Source organism: Eutrema salsugineum, unplaced genomic scaffold, assembly GCF_000478725.1.
Source record: "Eutrema salsugineum unplaced genomic scaffold, Eutsalg1_0 scaffold_3, whole genome shotgun sequence".
In the NCBI taxonomy this organism is placed as follows: Eukaryota; Viridiplantae; Streptophyta; class Magnoliopsida; order Brassicales; family Brassicaceae; genus Eutrema; species Eutrema salsugineum.
The window spans coordinates 8,357,777-8,379,547 of NW_006256756.1; the positions used below are offsets into that span (position 1 = coordinate 8,357,777).

The 21,771-nt window shown below is 34.9% G+C and overlaps 1 protein-coding gene and 1 pseudogene across 1 annotated transcript; both read right to left on the reverse strand.

The window, feature by feature from the left end:
* Nucleotides 1–839: 839 nt before the first annotated feature.
* LOC112085199 lies at nucleotides 840–3,259 on the reverse strand. The gene is made up of 5 exons (XM_024154297.1): nucleotides 2,759–3,259; nucleotides 2,479–2,653; nucleotides 1,585–2,227; nucleotides 1,210–1,491; nucleotides 840–1,072 (listed from the first exon to the last, which is right to left on the reverse strand). Exons 1-5 carry the CDS (start codon nucleotides 2,794–2,796, stop codon nucleotides 921–923), a joined length of 1,290 nt encoding a protein of 429 aa, XP_024010065.1. The 5' UTR covers nucleotides 2,797–3,259; the 3' UTR covers nucleotides 840–920.
* Nucleotides 3,260–13,089: 9,830 nt separating this feature from the next.
* Nucleotides 13,090–14,457, reverse strand: LOC112085354 (annotated as a pseudogene).
* Between the last annotated feature and the right edge of the window lie 7,314 nt (nucleotides 14,458–21,771).

Sequence of the window (21,771 nt, forward strand, 5' to 3'; positions counted from 1 at the left end):
GGACAAAGCACCTAACCAACACAGATACCATCTCATTCAGTGTAAATGATATATTGGAAGGTATGTATAATGTTTCTGTATTTCCACGTAGAGTAACCAATCACCAAAATCCTAGAACAAAACATAAAACAAAAAAAGTAAATGAATATAAACGGAGGCAGAAAATATTTATTTATATAGAAAACGATTCCAGGTTTGTGTTTCCTTATTTATTTGTTCATTATTGGTGTGATCAACTATTTCTTTATAATTATCACAAACATGGGCTTGTGCTCCCGATTGGTTAAAAAAATTGATTTAAAAAGAAAGAAATTTAGAAAAAAAAACACAATTAAATTAGTCTAAGATTCGAACTTGCTACCTATGAGATATGAGTTCGGGTCACTAACCATTGTAGTTTGTGTTATTTTTTTGTTAACTAATCAGCAGTTAAATATATATTTTTATTATCGACAAAAAAATAGTATTATGCCATATATATTTTTTGTGACCTCTACTCCATGTTTTGTTGTGTATTAATTATGAAATATTTTTTTTTAATCAGATTTTCTTTTTAATTGCAGAATAATCAACTGACCAATCAGAATAGAGTATTTTCATTAATGACATAAGTGTAATGTAACACATTCCACTAAAACAACAAAAAAAAATAATAATTAATTTATATCAACCAATCAAAATATAACAGACCAATTAGAACATAAAGATTTCATTAATCAACAGCTCAAATCACTTCGGATTTACTTGTAAATTTAAAAATCATTTGAATGGCAGAATAAAACCTATTTACGCAGACGAAGAATAATAGAAATTCTTTGCGAGAGACTTTCACCGTAGGTAATTAACCTTAAAGAAACTGAAAATATCACAAAGATTTAAACGGACTAATCAAGCGTCTTATATAGAGTCTAATTATTTCTCTAATCTAAACAAAAATCCAAAAAATCATGACATAGAGATCTCACTGTCTTCTCCATAGTGATCAGCTCAGCAGTATCGTCCTTGGGTCCATTCTCAATATGATCTTTAAATCTCTTGTGGATTCGCATCAGCTCGTTCATTGTCTCTTCATCTGCAATTAAAGACACAATAGGTTAAACCAAAATGAAGAAAACAAGACAAGTTAATAAATAACAAGTAGAGAACAGACAGTTTAAAATATCACAATCCTAACTAAAACTAAAACAATTAAAAAATCAAAGAGCTTACTAGAATCAGAGGAGTCTTTAGAGGGATCCTCATTCTGGTTCAGGATGGCGTTATGGTCTTGAACTGCCTTTTGTTCCCCCTTTCCTGATTTGGGATGCAGATCTTTCCTTAAAGCTTCCATATGCTTTGCAATCCCCTTGGAAAGCATGGAATGCAATTGCTTGAAGATGGATTGCCATATCTTCTCAAAACTTTGTATTATTTTAAACTCCACGGCATCCCGAAAACCATGCCAAATAGCATCACGAATAGTATCCCCAATAGCATCCGTTGCAGGGGTCACTTAAAGAACAACATGTATAAACCAAGTCAGTAAAGAACAAGAATTAGAAAACAAACAGAAAGTATCACAAAATCAAAAATTAAGAATCTTACATGTTACATTGAGCTGCTCTTCTCCACGGGACTTGAGAACATCTTTCCTTGAAGATTTCATGTGCTCTGTTGCAGGATCCGATGCAGAGGCCAGTATCACATGTCTTGGCGGAATGTTATATCTGAGTAATGTGTATTGCCTCACTGATTCAGCATCGAGACAGAAAAGATCAACATATGGATCATTAAGGGTAACTGTTTGGACGCACGACCAGTTCTCTAGGTTAGGAAGGAGCCAGCCGGTAGCATTATTTGTGATGAAGACCTTAATTTTATGATTCAGAGAATCTCCGGTGAGGATTACGCTGTGTGCTGGTCGGTCTTTAAATTTCACAAAGGAAACAGTCCATACACCGCCCTCATCAGCGAGGAATGAAGAAACTTCTTTTGGCACCCTTTTTGACATATCATCTCTCCATATAGAAATATATCCGTTGACAATGGAAGAAATCATCAGGGCTTTATTGGTACTTAACTCACACATAGTCAAGTCGGTATATAGTCCATCGTGTCTACCCACAATCTGAACAACGTCGCTAGGCACACTGAGGTTGCATTCGAGACGTGTCTCAGCTCCATTTCCCCCAAATTTGGTAATGTCGATTTGCAGGATATAATAATCAACTAAAACCACCAAAATGTCCTGAAAAAAAAAAAAAAAACATATATGGAGGCAATATGTGAAAAGATTTGTGAAAAGAAGGCAGCGGCCTGTGGGTATAAATTAGTCTACATTGAAAGTGTGTAAATGGTCTGATTCTAAGTCCTATTGATTGTTGGAGATGTTTAGAGATGGTCTTAGCGCAAAACTACTGTCTTCTTATTCAAACTCGTGAGATAAGCTTGCTCAATAGTTAGTGTTCTGAAGGTATAAACTCAAACTAAGTTTGTTACCTTATTATTGCAGTGCCAGCAAATACGTCGTTTTCCAGAAAGATTGATTCGATTTTCCGTATGTGGGAGTAGTATACAGAGATTTAGGACTTTCTTAGAGATGATGCCATTAAAACCCGAGCTAGAGCCCCCTTCAGTGATGTCCCATACAATGACCTCTCCATGTGAAGAAGTGCTGTTACCATAGAAAAGTGGTCAAAACAAACTACAAACCAACCAACAGAGTAGACTAGAAACACACAGGGTAGAGAACCAAATCTAGAGGTCTAAAAAGCAATACCTAGCCAACCGGTGAACTTTCTCGGAAAAGAATGCCATGTCCGTAACTCTCTGTGAATGGCCTTTGAGCAAAGAAACCAAACATTGTTTCTATTTCGAATCACAATATCCCCTCCTCCACCTACTCCGTAGCATATGTAGACGTCGTTTAGGGCTATCTGTCGACCTGATATGATCTCTTGGTTCTCGATGTTGGCATTCACAGTACTCTCCAAATGCCGCTCAATGTTGGCAATCACAGTACTCTTGAAAAGCGGCGCTTTTATACTATCCACAGAGCATTCCGCAGAGGTGCGATCCACATCATAACACCTGCTAGGGGATTGTTGTAGGGAGTTGAGGATTTTATAGGGTTTCGGAGGTGGTGACGGTTCCGGAGGCATATAGCTGTGTCGTTCCATCCTTGATTTCCAGGATTCAAGATCGAATTAGGGCTTTTGCGACGGCTATGGTACAAAGAGACGAGACGAGTAAAAAGGTCAAAAAGGTGAAGCTTTTTCGCTTTTCTTTTTTTCTGCTAGTGAAAGAGTTCAAGGAGAAAACCGAAAACCATAGTATATGACCGCTTCTATAACGCCGTCGTTTTCTTCAAAAATTTGAGATTTTAATTAAATCTAAATTTCTAAACCAAAATCTATTATAGTATTATTTGTAAAGTGATTTGAAATGTGGTTCAATGTACATCTTTTGATGTTGTTTTGATTTATGAAATCATTATATTCTGATTGGTCTGCTGATGTTATATTTTGATTGGTTGATGTTAATTAATTATTATTATTATTTCTATCATTTTGATGGAAGGTGTTAAATTACACTTATATCATTAATAAAAATACTCTATTCTGATTGGTCAGTTGATTATTCTGCAATTAAAAATAAAATCTGATTAAAATGAAATATTTCATAATTAATACACAACAAAATAAATGGCATAATATCATTTTTTGTCGACAATAAAAATATATATTTAAATGCTGATTGGTTAACATAAAAATAACACAAACTACAATGGTTATTGACATGAATTCTTATCTCATAGGTAGCAAGTTCGAATCTTAGACTAATTTAATCGTGTTTTTTCCCTAAATTTTTTTCTTTCTAAATCAATATTTTTAACCAATCGTGGATCAGATCTAGAGAAAAGTGAGCCCAAGCCCATATTAATGATAATTATAAAGAAACCTTAAATCGTTTTCTATATAAATAAATATTTTCTGCCTCTGCTCATATTCATATACTATTATTTTTTTACGTTTTGTTCTAGGGTTATTGCGATTGGTTACTCTACGTGGTTTTTTTAGTTTTTTTTGGTGCTATTTCCGATATGTTCCTTTGCTTACAGACTAATTTAACTATGTGTTCTTCTAGATATGGCATTTTGAATCCATCGAAAAGTATGATCACAATTTTGGGCTTCGCAGCATATTGTTAGGTAAGTTTTCGTTTGGTTTGGTGTTATTTGAATATTTAATCGGTATTTTTTTACTATTGTTGTGGTCTTATTGTGTTGTCTATTTGATTATTCGATATGTTTTTTAAGTTGTTCAGTTCTGATATTTATGTTCTATAAATCATTATAGATAAATAATTCCTCACCATCATCTAATTGTTTGTTATAATTTTCAAAAGCATGTTATATCCTCAAAGAAAAAGAGGAAGACGGTGAAGAGAACTCAAAGAAGAGAAGGTAATTCCTTTGTTATACAATCGTTTGGTCTACTTCTATGTTCTTTTTGTTGGATTTTGTTTGTACATCAGATGAAGGTAATATTCATAGGAAAGAATTTGAGGAAGACAGATTGCGTAATATGCACCATCTCAATTCGAAACAAATGGGTATCTCTTTTTTTCATTATCATATTTTCATAGATTTTGTGTTTTGTTATGCCTAGGAAAGATTTGGAGGAAGACGGAGTTGCGTAATCTGCACCATCTCAATTCAAAACATATGGGTATCTCTTTTTCACATTGTTATATTTTCATATATTTCGTGTTTTGTTATGCCTTTTTAGTTGATAATTTATTTATATAATTTTTTCAAATATAAGCTGATCTACTTCAGGTACTAGGAGAGTTTGAAATCGATTTTGATCGAGATCAAGATGGTTAGATATATGCTTTAGGTTTTTGTGTTCAGTTTGATATCTCCTATTGTAATATGAATTTTATTATACTGACACATATACATAAAATAGAAAATGGTCGGTGGCAAAACAACGTGACATATACCGGATATGGCAACAACTATAATCAAGACAGCAGAAGTTGATTCTTTATTTTAATTGTGCTGATTTTGAAGTGGTTTGTTTTGATGATTGACTATTCTTTTTGGCCAGGAGTAAAAACGAAAAACAAGCCAGAAAAACCAAGAGATGGTTTTCGAGATGAAGTTCCACAACGAAGGGCATCAATGTAGTATATGTGTACATTCAATACTAGCTTTAGCTAAATAAATCATAAGCATCATGTAATTATTTCCCTTTTTATTTCAAGAAGAAGAAGATACATAGTATGAGCGTGTCATATCTTTAGGTTCATTGTAGTTGTCTACATTTTTAAAAAATGTTTAATGTATACGGCAAAGAAGAGCAAAAACAAGACAAGAAAGGAGAAGGATACAACTATTAAGGTGAAGGTAATTCTTAAGTCATCTAAGTATTTTTTTCAATTTGTTTATTGTCCTCTGAGTAGTGTTTGTTATTTCGTTTTAAATAAATCATCACTGTTATCTGATTTTTTGTTTAGCTTTCCAATTTTGTGGTCTAATCTACACAATCAAAGAATGAGAACAAGAATAAGAACAAGAAGATGATAAGGAGGAGTACGTATTGTTGTGATCTTGATGATTATATACGAAAGAGAGGTTATGATCTATGTACCAGATTTGCTTTGTTCTTGATTTGCCCACACTTTGATTTGCTATATTTTTGTTATCTATATATGGTTTAGATTTTTATATTATCTTTTGAGCTCTGAGAAACTCTAATAATTAGATTAAAAAGGAGAGTTTTTTTTAAGAGTTTTGGAATTCTTTTGATCAATCGATAGTTTACTCTTTGAACCTCTGTGTTCATCATATCTATGACTTGTTCTATTCGTTTCAGACTCCATTTTTTATACCATTCCTTAGAAACACTTTACAGTTACACAAACCAATATAGATAGAGAAATCTATTTCACTAACCAAATTTAATTATAAGAGAGACAAATATCAGTCATAAGAATTTTAAAGGAGATTATCTCGATCTCTTTCTTTGTATGCCAGAAGATTTATTTGTTTCTCTTTCTTTGTTTATCTATTTAATTTTTCTTTTGTCTTTTTCTTTTGTTCTAACAGAAAATATCTTTAGACATGAGTTATTAGATCATCGAAGGCCATACCAGTTTCAAAACAAACAGCAGCCATAAATATAGGTTTTTCTATAGATTACTGGTTTTCACTTTTTCTGATTTTGAGAGACGTATAGTGTGTGTTTTAAATATAGATGAATAAAATCATTCCAAACATTAATAAAATACAAGTCGGTTTTTAATCCAGTAATCTTTTTTTTTTTGTCGGAATAACACAACTAATGCATACACTATCTGGCTTTGGTTTGGTTTAATTTACTGGGATTTCTTTCATAAAGTTATTGTTAGACTGCTTAGCTGTAGAGAACAAAGAGAAAACTTTAATTACAAGGAACTACCGATAATGACAAAAAAGATACACTTGAAGTGAACTCAAGGTTTGGTCTTTTTGAGTTAATTGATCAAATTGAACATAACCTGTGGACAACGTCTGTGTACTGACCCTTAAGATTGCTTATACAACACAAGAAGATTGAAGATGCTGTAAGATATCAGTTTTTAAGGGTTTTAATACTAATTTCATTGTTGTTTTCATAGACAGGGGGAGGAGGCCGGGGTCTATGCTTTTAAATTCATTGTTTACATTTGAATATCATTTTGTAAAGTTAAAGAATAAAAACAGGAGACAACAAAGGCGAGTGCTGACGATGAAGGAAAATATGAGGGCTTTACTAGATAAGCCAAGAATCAGGTGAAATGTTATATGAGATGCTGATATGTACGTGAATATGGAAATAGCGTCTGCGTTTAAATACATTTTGTAATCTATTATAGTATTTGTGTAAGAAAACAATATATAAACAAAAGGAAAACAAAACGAAATAAGGATATCACGAAAAACAAAAAGAAATAAGGATAAGAAGATGAGAAAGTTGGAAAAAGTGTAAGAAGACAATGTAAACATTCTGTAAAATAAATTAAATAGTTTTTATAATCTTATAAAATTTTAAGTTTACCTTTCTAACTTCTTTTGTAATGATTATGTACCAATTAATTATTTAAAAATTCAATAGATAATTATAATTTCGTATTTCTCACATAAAAAATCACATTAATAATTTTTTCAAAAAAAAAGTATTAATAAATTTACATTAGTGAATAGACATGGTCTTCAGACTTTTATGATATTACTTGGATATGAGTATCTTCGTTTATACATACATGATATTTATTTAAGAGTGTATTTGATGATCTTAGTTGAGGAATGATGCTAAAATTACGAACTAATATCAGCTTCCCTCGAAAAACTAGCTATCATACTGATCCACTAAACTACTAGGAATCATAGCAACAATTATGTTGCCCTTTAACCAAAATATATGATCAAGTTAGATAGTGAATTTAAAAATAAGTAATATAGTTTTCTTTTTTTATACTGACATGTTCATCAGCAAGAAGAAGCTTTCTTGGAGAGACACTAGAACCAATGTCTTCAATGATATCTTTAATAACTTGAATGCATATGCACGATCTTTCAGATGTTAAATCCAGTTCGGAAATTCGTTCACAGGTAACATTTTTCTGTTGATCGGATACGAAAAGACGGTTGTATATTGTGAAATTCTGAGTTCTAAATTTTCTCTATTTTTTGTAAAATTGTATCATTTCACTATTTTATAGATGATAACTTACATATATATCACTAAGACTCCAATTACTTTTAAGAGTACCAATCGTTGTATGAGAATTATTAAGATTTAGATTAGCTTTTAATGGTCATAAAATATTAAATGTATATATAGCTATATCAAATTCATATGTGTGTTTAACGATCAAAATTAATACATAAACAGATCTAAATCATATTCTAAAGAAGTTTCTTTATGGTAATATTATGCATTTTCATGTTATTTTTCTATAGATTCTTTTATTACTTGATTTTGATTTTCTTAAAAAGGTTTTTGATCAACACTTTTTTGTTGGTATTCATTGATTCCAATAAATTGGGTTTATTATTTAATGATGTAGTTCTGATATTATTCTTATTTAAGCCCAATAATTATTTATTTTGTGTATCAACATATTACCTATATTCTAGTATTTCTTCTAATATTTCAAGTCCAAGGTGTGTGGAGATGTTGCAGAGAAGTGGCCAACAATTGAAGACATATTATCTAATCTTATCTACAAATTAAATTTTTAAAAATTCAATAGATTAATACAAAATGTTTATTATTTTTTTAAAAAAGTGATATATGTAGTTGAAAAATCACTTATATTTATATCAACCAATAAACATGTGATCATCTGTGTGTTGAGGTTTGTGAAGGTCATCCAAATGTATGAAGTTTGGATTATTACAACACCCTTCAAATGCAGTACAATTTTGTTGAACCCTGCATTCCCTGAAGTTACCGCCTCAAAAAGCTTATTCAAGATGCTCAGGCTTAGAGAGTATACTAAAAAGGAAAACTTATTAATATTTCTTTCATTAAGGACCTAATACCATTTATTTTTCTATTTTTACTTTACGTTTTATGTATATTTAATAAAATTATGTCAATTGAGCATCGGTTAAAAATAAAATTTATATAAGTGATTTATAACGAATGTTTATAGAAGTCTTTAGAATTTTTAATTTCAAAATAATTCAATAAAAATATAAAGAGTAGTGAATTTAAAAAAATGAATAATTGAACAAGCTAATTATCTATAAATGCAGTATGTTATTTTGTATAAAATTCTAAAGTATGCCCGCGCCGCATCTCAATATTTAGCCAGAGTGCTGCGAAATCAATAGCATCTTTGCCAAATGCCACACATTTGATATTGACACATCTATGAACATAAACAAATGGTCACTCAAAAACTTTAACTAATATTCCCTAATACAAAAAATTAAGTTCGTGTATTTTTTTTTTTAAAAAAATCTGACATATTTACTTACTCAAAACTTCTAAGAGTAAACTTGATGCATTTCTGTGAATCAACATGGCATCTTCCATATTTCTTCCCGGCATGCTCGCTTAATTTACAAACTTTGATAATTCTTCCGATCATGTCAACTACAAAATAAAATTTATCAATATGGTTAGATCTAAATACTAAATAAGTCTAAAACAACACGATCAAATTGTATACGAAACATACCAATCCTTCCTTGAGCGTGTAGATGGAGTATTGAATATTTCACTGAACGATATGAATGAATATAGATGATCTTTAAGAACTGATGATGTTTCTTGGATGCGAGTATGTTCGTTGAAACACAATTAATATTTGTTGAAGACTTCAGCTGATGAACGTAGATCATGTATGACGCCAAAATTACGAATAAAATACCAATTTCTTTCAGAAATTTGGTTACTGTACTGATCCACTAAATTACTGGGCATTGTTGCTACAATTCTATCATCCTTTGACCAAAATATATAAAAAGTTAGATAACCGTTTCGTTAAAATATATGGTATTGCAATTATGTACTTACATGTTCATCCGCCAAGAGAAGCATTTTTTATGCATTGGAACCGTTGTATCCGATGATAATTTTGATAACCTGAATGCATATGCAAGAACTCTCTGAAGTTAAATCCAGTTCACGGATACGTTCACATGGAGACATTTTTTAGTTGATCAGAAACGAGAAGATGGTTGTATTGTGAAGTTTTCAGTTTAAAAAATATTTTCTCTGTTTAATAAAATTTTTTATCGTTTCGTCATTTTATAGATGATAACGAACAAGTGTATCATTAAGGCACCAGTTAATTCTACCTTCAAAAATACCAATCGTTATATGATGACTATTATAATTAGGTTCACTATTTAACGGTCATATAAAATTAAATGTTATTTATAACTATAAGGATGCATTTAATTAACATGTATCAAATAATTTTTTAAAAAATGACACATATCACTAAACTTATAAATAGATTTGATTTATATTAGTCAAATATATATGATGCGCATCCGTCAAGTCTTACGAATTTTATTATAAATTTTTTTCCAAATGGAAACTTATTATAGTTTCTTTCATCAAGGATTTAGTATCGTTTGTTTTTTCCTATTTTTATTTTATGTTTTGTGTTATTTTAAATGTGATGTGTCGTTTAAAAGCATATCAAAAAAAAATTTATTTTAGCAAGTTATAGAGAAATTTGTAAAGAGTATAGTCTTTAACAATTTTAAATTCAATTCCAAGCATTACGATAAGGGTCCAAAATTTTAATAAAATAATTTAAACCAGTTAATATAATAGAAAACCTGAATTGGTTTGATATAAACGGTTAATTATGTTGCACTCAAATTATATACACCATATGGGCCCAATATTTTTGTGTTAAAACAACTTTCAGCACTTCATTTACTAACATATAAACCGCAATAACTAATAAAATCTCTACAATCTTCATCATAAGTTGCAACTTTTAAAATATTGAACATTTATAAATTATGAAAAGATGTAAAAGGCATCGACTCACCGAATCCTCTCCCTTAAATATCTACAACTGTTTAAATGTTGACTAGACGTTATATATATCCTCATTTCTATACATGCAAATCTTCTTCCTCAATAAAAACTAACAACAAAGCAATCTTTTTCCGCGATCCTTTCTTTTCCTTTTAAAAAAAACTTTCCCTATGGCTGCATATCACTTTGTTGATGAGTTGCATGGATGGAGACGAGATTGGAAAATCCGTGTCAAAGTTTTGAAAAGATGGAACAAACCTGATCGACAAGGCTTACCAGGCATGAACTTCATTTTAGTCGACGAAAATGTAAGTATTATATAACACAAACATATAAGTCTTTTATTTATATTTATTGTTTGTTTGATCTCTCTTCGAATTTCAATGTATATAGGGTTGCAGTATTAATGCTTCATGTGGTAACCTCTTCCTCCCATATTTTAGTCGTGTTGGGCCTGAAGGGTATTGGCTTGAATTGTCTAGATTCGGCTTGATACCATCTGAGTGGAAGAACGAGGGAAGGACCACAAGACACAATTATCAGATCATTCTCACTACCAAGACAAAAGTATCATCTCTATGACCATTGACAGTGGATCCCTTCATAAAATTTATCCTTTTCAGTGAGATCTACAGAGTTCCTTATGCTCAGTTATACCCTGTTGGTAAGATTATCTTTTAGCATTCCTTATAAAGTTTTTGTTTTTATAATTGTACATATATATATAAAAATTTATGTGAACTTCATTTATGATAATTATCTATATATAATAACTATGAAATTTATCATGATTGATTTTTAAATCTCATTGGTGTGATGGAAGATGTTAGCGACATCGTAACCGAGGACAATCTTGATGGAGATACTGTTCAGAAAATAACTTTCATCATTAGAGATCTCGAGTAAGCAATATTTTTTTCATGATCACTATGACTTGGTAATAAAGTTTGTAACTTTTATTGTTTAAATCGAAAGGATTTGAAATTGAAATGTATCGCACACGGGGAATTTGCTGCTGACAGCAAAGAAAGAAGCAAAGGATTCACTGGTCCTCTTGCAGTTTGTGTTTTAACCGATTGGAGCATAAAGAAAAAAGAAGGTTTAGGTCATGAAGCATATGCCATTATTATCTTCATTAATTTCATAAATGTTTTATTTTGCATGTATAGTTCTTACTGATCGTTTTATGTATATAGATGAAATAACTATCCATGCTCATGAAGCAATTGGTTTTTCCCGCCTCCTCTTTGGTCTTACTACTGATGATGTCCTGATTTTCAAGAGAAAATAAGTAATCCGACAATGATATTAAGAATATTTTATATATACAATAACCTTTAAATACATATGTGTCTCTTAAGCTTTCAGGATTCGAAATAAGTTTAACATGACGGAGACGCAAGTTGGAACAAGCACAAAAATGACCCCTGAACAAAATCGTTTGATTATGATGGAGTTTTAATTTTTATCTCTTTAAATTTCATGCAACAAGACTTAATGGAGTTATGTCCTCATAATATCATTGTATAAACTATATTGCTTTTTTTCTCATAATAAAGCTTTTTATATTATGTTATGTCGAATCTTTCTATTTTATTTGATATTTCTTTTATTATATTTTCCTTTCCATTTGGTTATCATTTAATATAGTACTTTTTATATTATGTTATATATATCCACTAAAGTTATACAGTATAGACATTTAATATAGTACTTCTTATATTACATTATATATATATATATATATATTTATAAATGTAAATGATTGTTAAATAACGTTAATACGTGAGCTATATGAATTAATTTAGAATAATAAATATTTTGCATTTGGTTATCGTTTAATATAGTACTTCTTATATTACGATATATATCTATTTATAAATGTAGACGATTGTTAAATAACGTTAAGATGTGGATTATATGAATCAATTTAGAATAATAAATAATCCAATAAATTTTCGTGATTTATGGATATATAATATTTTAGTTCCAACTATTGAGAACGAAGAATGTCACGTATATATTATAAAAATTTCCTAAATCTGGTAAAAAAATTACAAAATATGTTAAATAAAGAATTTGATATAATCAAATTATAACAAAATTTGTATAGTAATTATGTCTGCGCGCCGCGGACAGGTACCTAGTATGCTATAAATTTATCACAAAATTTATATATGACATTGTTTCTTTTTCCTTCACTATAATTCATTTTTATTTTATTTGATCGCATAAATTTTTTTGTGCCAGACTGGATTTGTTTTTTTTTTAATTGAATGTAAAATGTATTCAAAACCAAAAATATCATTTTTACATCAAGTGCAGCTATTTTCTGAATTGTTTAGAAAACAAAATTACATCGACATTTTCTATGTTCGTGCTTCGAACAAAATTTAGAGAGCATTCTCAAATTTGGCCTTTCTTCTTTCCCGAATTGTGGATATGTGATTGTGAACCTGTTTGTCAATGATTTTGACAAGTCGAGCTGCTGATATATGGTCTTCAGCATGTCTATGTGAGTTCCTTTCCTTCCAAAGGTTGTTGATGGCTGCTTGGAATACATACCGAATCAGAAAATCTTTGACAGTATCGCTTTAAGAGGCAGTGAAGATGGGGATGATCTCTGACCAGTCTGAAGTGAACTGTGAAGCAAGGAGCCCTCAACATAATGAATTCCACACCACGCTAGAGTAGCGGCACCTGAAAAATAAATGGTCTCGAATCTCCATGGGATCGTGACATAAGCTACAAACCGTAATTGCCCCCTTGTTCCATGAAACCATACAATCACCCGTTGATAACAATTGTGGACCGCTAACCAAGCCAAGAAAGAATACTTCAAGGTAGAGTCTTTGAACCAAATCCCATGGTGCCAAGGCTGCTGCGGGCTGACTTCCCGGATCAAGCCCCATGTCTTCTTTGAATTAAATCCTTGCTTAAATGTCTTATCATGACTCTTCCATAGAGGAACATCTGCCTGGTGTGTTATCGGCCTGGCTCTGAGTTCGTCAAGCTTTGTTTCCATTTGGTTGAACAGTTCGTTCCTATGGTTGTGTCTGCGATGGTTCACCATAGCTTGCGACACCATTGAGTGTAGTGGTATCCCCATATCAATGCACCCTCTCGGTCCTACAGTTTCGATAAGACGACCCATAGATCACCAAGCTTCGAACCAGAAAGAGGTTTTCTCTCCCGTGCCTACTTCGACTTAGAATAATTGCTTTGCCATGCCCCTGTACTTTAAGATCCTTTTCCACATCCAAGACCCTTGATTTGAATTTGAATTCACAGACCAGAAGGAGCCTTGTCTAATCAAGTAGGTCTTGATCCAAAATACTCATAGAGAAGGATGAGATGATGCAGTTCTCCACACTAACTTCAAACAGCTAACTGTGTTTATCTCATTAAGAGGTCGTATGACCAGGCCTCCTTCATTCATGGGCTTACACACTACACTCCATGATATCTTGGCTTTCTTCGCATTTAAAACCAGGCCAGACCAGAGAAAAGCTGAACATAACTTCTCAATGTCCCGTAGACATTCTGAGGGAAGCCTGAACGCAGATAACCAAAAGTTAGTTAAGCTGTTAATTATCAATTTGATGAGCTGAAGTCTTCCTGCAAAAGACAAGAAGCGATTTGTCCATGTACTGATCTAGCTTCTAATTTTCTCTATTAGAGGAAGGTAGTCCCGCATCGTCATGCATCGAGTTAAGAGAGGGAGACCCAAATAGCGAACCGGAAGCTGCCGTGAGTCAAAGGGGAACTTTTTCAAAAATTCTTGTTATTCTTTCCACATAATAGATTTTCCCCTCGGTTACGACCATGATATCATCCGCAAAGCTCAAATGAGTAAGACCAATGTTCTTACACTTTGGTGATAGCCAATCACTCGATTCTCTGTTGCTCGGTCCAGAAGCTTTGAGGGCACATTCATGCACACCCTTGCCTCAAGCCTCGCTCACTTCTAAAAAAACCTGCCAGTTCGCCGTTAACTTGAATAGAGAACAATGCTGTGCTAATACAGAGGTGAATCCAATGAATAAATTGCTGTGGAATGTTCATAGCTGTCAGCGTATTAATGAAGAAAGACCATTGAACTGAGTCGAAAGCTTTTGAGATGTCAATTTTGATGGTGCACCAAGACGAGATCGAGTCTTTGTGGTAGTCTTAAACCAACTCTGTCGCAAGGAGAGTAGATTCTTGATCAGGAGTCTAACTTTCATGAAGGCCGACTGGTTCTGGGAAATTCGATTCGGGAGGATCTTATTGAGTCGATCTGCTAAAATTTTTGAAATCACCTTATATGTAACGTTGCAGCATGAAACCGGCCTGTAGTCTTTCATCTCCTTTGCTTCTTTCTTCTTCGGAATTTAGGCTTAAATTGTGGTGTTGATTCTGTTAGGTAAGAAGCCTTTCGCAAGAAATGCTTTCACTGCAATGATGAACTCTGCACCAACAATACACCAAGATTTCTTGCAAAATTCTGATGTACAACCATCAGGGCCAGTGGATTTATCGTTTGGCATAGCAAACAAGGTTTGTCTAATCTCTTCCTCAGTTACTTTGCACACAAGCAAGTCATGTTCAGAAGTACGGGATTGCAGCAATAAACTCTGAAGGTCCACCACAGAAACTCCCTTGAAATCCTCAGGTTTATGTTGCAGAATTCCCAAAAAAAAGCTCTGCCTCTGCCTTTATGTCCTCACTGCTCGAATAAATATTCTCGTCGGTACTCTGAATTTCACAGATTATGTTCTGAAATGATCTAGCATCCACATCCTGATAGAAAGCTTTTTTTATTCTTATCTCCTACTTTAAGCCAATGCATCTTTGGTCTTTGTTTTAAAAATTTCTCCTCAATACCTGAAATCACCTACCATCGAGTGTAAGCCTGCGTCTCTTTCTCCATGTTTAGTGTTGTCGGGGATATGATTTTGCTCTTGCTTCTCACACAGCAGCTCACTAGCTTCCTTTTATTTCTTTGACAGATTTTCTAATCTGTCTTTTGCAAGTTGCAAAATCAACAGCTTCATACCTTTCATTTTCTTTGAGAAACAAAATAGAGAAGACATGGAGAGAGAGATTGGGTTCGTGCTCTGCCAATAACTCCCCATCATTAGCGAAAATTCCTCAAGGTCTGCAACAGCATTAACAAACTTGAAAGGTTTTTAAGATGTAACCAAGTCTGAGCTCAAGTGGCGCCTGAGATGATCCGAACAGCCTCCTGCTTCAAAGACATTGTAAGATTGTGGAAACCTCTGCAACCATTAGTCATTCATAAGAACTCGGTCCAACTTCTTTGAATTCAAATCATTTCCTCTCTTATAACACCATGTATACAACGGACCCTGATACGGAAGATCAGACAAAGAACTGTATCTCACCACCTCTTGGGTCCCTCATTTCAAAAGTAACAATATGGGACGTTTCAAAACACAAATGCTCCTCCACATCGAGAGTTTCATTGAAATCCCCGAACACAAGCCACGGCTTATTTCTAATAATAGGAAAGTGATGTGGTCTGCGATGAGGGTGTCAAGTTTTACCCTAAATGAAATCAATAGCCGCAAGTGCACAGCTAATCGATTGTAGTACTTAGGGATCGAATCCACAGGGAAGGAGGATCTTTCCTGCAAAAGCCTTCGAAAGAAATATAAAGTAAGGAAGTCTAGAACCAGGCGAGTTTTGTGAGGGTTTTGGTGGGGTGTTTAAAACATAAAAATGAATCTTAAAGAGAAAATACGGTAATTAAAATGACCTAATAACTAAACTTAACGAAAACGAGTAAAAACGGAATAACAGCTAAACCTAATTGCTTAAATGAAAATCAATTGAAAGAGTAAAGATACTAGACTAAAGCTTGAATAAAAATCAGTGTAAATCTATAGGAAAGAAAGCGCTGGGGTTCAGGGAAGTTTTCTCAGGGGTATGAATGATTAAAAACATTGCTAGAGAGTAAATTTGATAAGATCTTAGCTTAAACTTTTCAAACTAGAGTCACGGACGTATGAATACGCCACTGTCGTGATCATAGACAACTATCTCTCTCAACCCTGACCAGTAGGTTTCCACTCTGGCCCTCGAAAAGAAGAGATGCATTATGTTTAAGACTCGTCAGCATTCACAAATCGGCCATAGGTAGGTTTCCACTCCTATGTTTGTTTTGCTCTCCCAAACTAGATCTGACACCGGATGAACACTTTCATGTCACCAAGCATATGGATCAGAATGTAGTTCATGATGCTACTCTCATGCAGTAAAAACGATTTCAGAAGAAAAAGTTCTAAGATTCGGCTCAATAGCTCATGGAATCCTCACCGAACATATATATCCCCATCGAAAATCCCTTAGACCCAACAATTAAACTACTCAGACATGATAAATGAAATCAAAAACATAGTATTGAAAAGTAGTACAGAAATCAAAATTGAAAAAGAAAGAACAAGGGTTCAAGAGATAGATCTCTCTCTCCCTAAAACCTAAAAACAAAGCTTAAAGTAAAATTTCTGTAAAGGTATTTCGTCTCTCTTCTCTCATTAAAAACGACCTAAATGATGTGTATTTATAGTCTCCAATACTCTCTGGTGTCTAGGGTTCCGGAATTGAGGCTGGGAAAATGATACAGGCATCAGAAATGGGCTTTCAAACTCGGAGTTAGCTGACCGCGGTCGGGATGTGCGTGACCGCGGGGAATGGATGGCTGGCCGCGGTCGGGATGCTTGTGACCGTGGGGAATGGCCTGTTGGCCGCGGGTGGAAACACTTGCCGGCTGGTTTACGAGACATCTTCCTCTTCGCGTATCTTTTGATTGAAGCATTGGATTGCCAAGCTGTAAAGTGTGCTGGAAAGCTGATACTTCCATCTTTGAGATCTCCAAATTTGAGCTGGATCAGACGGTGAGAATGCCTTCAATCGAGGGTGAACTTATGACGATTTGACTCTGAGCTAAAAACCTGGTCTTCTATCCATTTTGTTAAGCTTTTCCCTAAGTTTCCTGAAAAGAGTCTTGAAACTACAAATACTAGAAAAACGTAAGAAAAGTACTTGAAAGCAATTAAAAACATAGAAAAAGTATTTCAAATCGATCCATAAAAGTTGTCAAAATACGGTGTTATCAACTCCCCCAGACTTAAACCTTTGTTTGTCCTCAAACAAAGCAATAATTTTAACTGGTTAAGTGAAAACAAAAAAAATAGGGAATGCACAAATCTCAGAAACATGAACTCCTAAACTAGGACCAAAGATCGTGCATCAATCCACAACTTAGTCTAGAAATTTCTCACCAAGACACAAAAGATACTAGTCCACTTTTTCCGTCATGCAAAACTTAAACAATCTAAATCTTGATTCCAGTCAACTAGCTCTCTACATTCATTAAGTTCAATAGTGAGTTCTCATTAAAGGCATCATCCAGGGTAGACGGCGTTTGGCATTAAAGGGTTGTTTAAGTGGTGGAGTTAAAGTGTTTCGGGTTACCTGATGAATCTGGAGGATGCAATATAATATGCAAAACCGCAATAGAGATAAGGACCTGTTGATGACCGCAATTTTCAGTCACTTCTCCTTGCCAAATGTTGTTGCATAATCCTTCCTCCTTTGCTGTGAACAACTATTCCCCCATACTTACATTCTTTCTGGGAATCAGAAAATGATCTCCAAAACTCCACAAAATCGAACTCTAGTTGCCTTGGGACTTAAAATTCGACCTCTCTAGACTCTCTAAGGCTTTTATTTCCTTTCATTTCTTATTTTCGGTTTTGTTTTGTTTTTTTTTTTTGGAAAGGAAATGTCTTTTAAAGAGAGAGAGAGACTAGAGGACGAGGTTGTACCAAAATTTGAGATTTTTCTAAGGCAAACTGTGCTTCCTCTTGTGTTGAATCCTTCCGGGAACTTTTCCGGCAAATCGCAGGTCTCTGTCTTTGGTGACTGAAAACTGCGTCGTTCCTCATTCTCTCCAACGTTTTTACACATATCTGCATATAAGACAATAGAAAACAAGAGTGCATGTGGTTAGAAAGAGGATTGGTTAAGGTAGGGAACTAGCTAAAGATGAACTAGCCATTCAGAATCAACAGAGAGTGGTAAAAAGGATAAAAGAGTCCTGAATGTACGATTCGTTTCCCTGGTCTAATGCTTTAATGAGAAAATTAAGTACAAATTAAGTCCAAATAAAACAGAGCTGGTGTGTTCCTTCATCTAAATCGAAATCATTCAAATTCCTCTGTGGGTAATTCGTTTCAAATGTGCTTAGCTACCGCCTAGTCTAGTCCTAAATCATGAATGAGCATGTCACTAGAAACAGTATAAAAGCACACAATCAACTATCATTGATTCATGTTCACCATTCCCTTTAAAACGTATTTTATTTTGAAAAACGGTTTTGAAAAACTTTAAGGAAAATGCATTGTAGATAATGCAAGGCTCATGAAAGGAAAGTGGTTAGAAAAGGATAAAATCCTCCCCCAGACTTAAATCACACTGTCCTCAGTGTGAAACAAGTTGAGATTGGATGAGAAAAATGCATAGATAATCGAATTGGTAAGGCCAAAGAGAACTTACCTGGATCCGGGATACTGGTGGTGATGGACCGGATTCATTCGAAGAGGTTTGGGAAGGTGATACGTGGTGATGGAGGGAGGTGGGAAGTGATGAATGAGGTGGAATGGGGCTTGGTGAGGTTGAATGAGGTGAAGTGGGTGATTTAGGGTCGGGTTTCGTCTCAACGACCATCTGCCGCGGTCAGAGGTCACGCGACCGCGGCAAACCGGTGCTCGGCCGTGGTCAGAAAGACGCAGCCGCGGTCAAGGAGCTGTTTCCCGTGGTCAGAACGTCTGCGACCGCGGGGGCTTATATCGCGGCCTGTTTCCTGCTTCTCCTTGGTTCCTGATGGGCCGAGCAGTCAGGGACCATCCTTCTTTTTGGTCTTTTCGGTTTTTTGATTTTTTTGACTTTTTTTGTTTTATAAGAAACACCTGAAACCAAGAAAAAGAAAAAGATCAATGGGAAAAGAAAGAAAAATCCTAAAGAAAACAATACCTAAATGGGTTGCCTCCCATTAAGCGCTTCTGTTTTAAGTCGTTTAGCTCGACTTTTGGTGTTAGATGTGGCTTAGTCCAATGAAGAAGATCTTGTCCTCAGACAAGTCTTTTCCGACATCTCCTTGCTTTGCCTAGCAGGTTCTTCGTCACTCCAAAGCTCTTCTTCAAACTCTTCTGTTGCAGAACGTTTTCCTGCTTTGCTGTTGTATGGGACAGCTTCTGTGAAGACATCTTTGTCGATATTAACAAATGAAATCCCGGTTTGGCCAGTCCATAATAGCTCCGGAAGTTGCTAGAAAAGACCATCCGAGAATCACTGGATGTGTTGCGTCTCTCGTTTCGATAATGTAGAAGTCGACAGACACGATGCGATCTCCTATTCTCAAAGGAATGCCATGAGCTATTCCTTGAGGCGTTGCATTGGAATCATCAGCTAGACTAATCTCTGCTCTAGTCCTGTGCAGGTTTTTAATACCAAGTCTCAAAGCAATTGCCTTGGACATCATGTTAAGACAAGCTCCAGAATCACAAAGCACATTTTTAAACATTTCTCCTCTAATAGAACAAGAGATGAGGAACTGACCTGCACCTTCGATTTTATGAAGTGTTCGAACAGGTTTAGCTCTTCTGGAATGATTGAACAAGTCTTCTATTTCAGAGATTGATTTCTTGCTCTCACAGAAGTAATGACCTATCATGAAGTCCTTGCAAGCTCTGGCAAAGGTGATTCCTTCAGGTAAATTTCAAACTACATCATTGAATTCGTCAAGCTTTTCCTTGCTGATTTTGTTGGTATAGTAGCTGCAGTCTTCGGGTCTTTGGAGGTGGATTGAATAAATTGCAGCATCAGGTGATGTCCTGGGAAAAGTCAGGCGTCTGGCCCTCGCAAAATAGTTTCGGATATCCTCTTTTGTCTCCTTGTTGTACCTAAAGAAAACTTGCAAACAACCAAGATGCCATATATCATCGAAACCTGTATAAAGAAGGATCGATTTCACAAACTTGTTGAATTCAATGAGTCTTTCCCTAGAGATTGGTGCGCTTAATTCCACTAATTTGTCTGGATTGCCTCCTTCTATGAACAGACGATAGATATTGTCCTTCATATTCATCTTCATATGCTAAGAATATGTTGCAGGGAAATACCTCATCTTTGTCTCGAGATGTTTTGAAGCTGATGGCTTACACCGTTTGCTCAAGAAAATGAGTCTTGACCGTCCCAGCAGGTGCACCAAATGACTGTAAGAATAGAAAAGGGCTGAAGCGAATCTAACAGACTATTTGCCGCGGGTGGAGGATGCACGAACGCGGGTGGAGAGTGGTTTGCTGCGGGTAGGAGGCTCACGACCGCGGCTGGAGGGTGGTTGGCCGCGGTCGCGGGAGTAGCGACCGCGGGAGCGAGACTCCGAGATGGTTCAGCTGTTTCGTATTCTCCTTTGCCATCTAAACTGATTTTTTGGATCTTCCAACTCTATTTCCTCTTCTTTTAGGTCAAGATATTTGATGGGAAGCGTCGAACCGTTTGTTTCATGTCCTTGCATAAGCTTTTCGACCTTCTCTTCGACTTCATCAAGGGCATAGACTACTTTGTCCACGGTTGAGTCGATTTCTTCTGCTTTGTCTTGAACCTTGTGTACTCCATCCCAAATCTCTTCCACGTAGGAGTAGGTTTGGTTGTTATGGTCGTTAATAGTTCTTCTGCTTCATCGAGCTTGATCTCTAAGGTGCGGATGTTTCCACTGGCTTTGCGAATGCTAACTTTGTTCTCTCCGACTTGTCCTTCAACTGCTTCTATCCTCTCCTTGATAGTCTCAGCATCTTTGTTTGCTTGAGTCTCGATGGTTTTAACTTGAGCAGAAAGATCTTCAAGCTTTTTGTTAAAGTGAGTTGACATGTTGTCAATTTTCTTGTGAAGGGCGATTCTTGATGTGGCTTGAGCTGCGATTAAGTGCACGACCACCGTTTCTAGCTGACTCAATCGGTTACTGAGCTGGACGTTCTCATCTTGCTGGAGAACCTGGTGAGGTAGGCGATACATAGGTGGTCTAGGGTTTACCATTGGAGGCATGTAAGGCTCGTTCAGGAACGTTCTATAGTCTTTGGTTTGAACTTCTTCGTAGAGATCGCGCAGGTACTGCTTCTCTCTGCGTCTGGTGGCTTGAGGAGTGTTGTAAAAACCTCCCTCAGAGTAGGGATTTCGTTTTATAGGA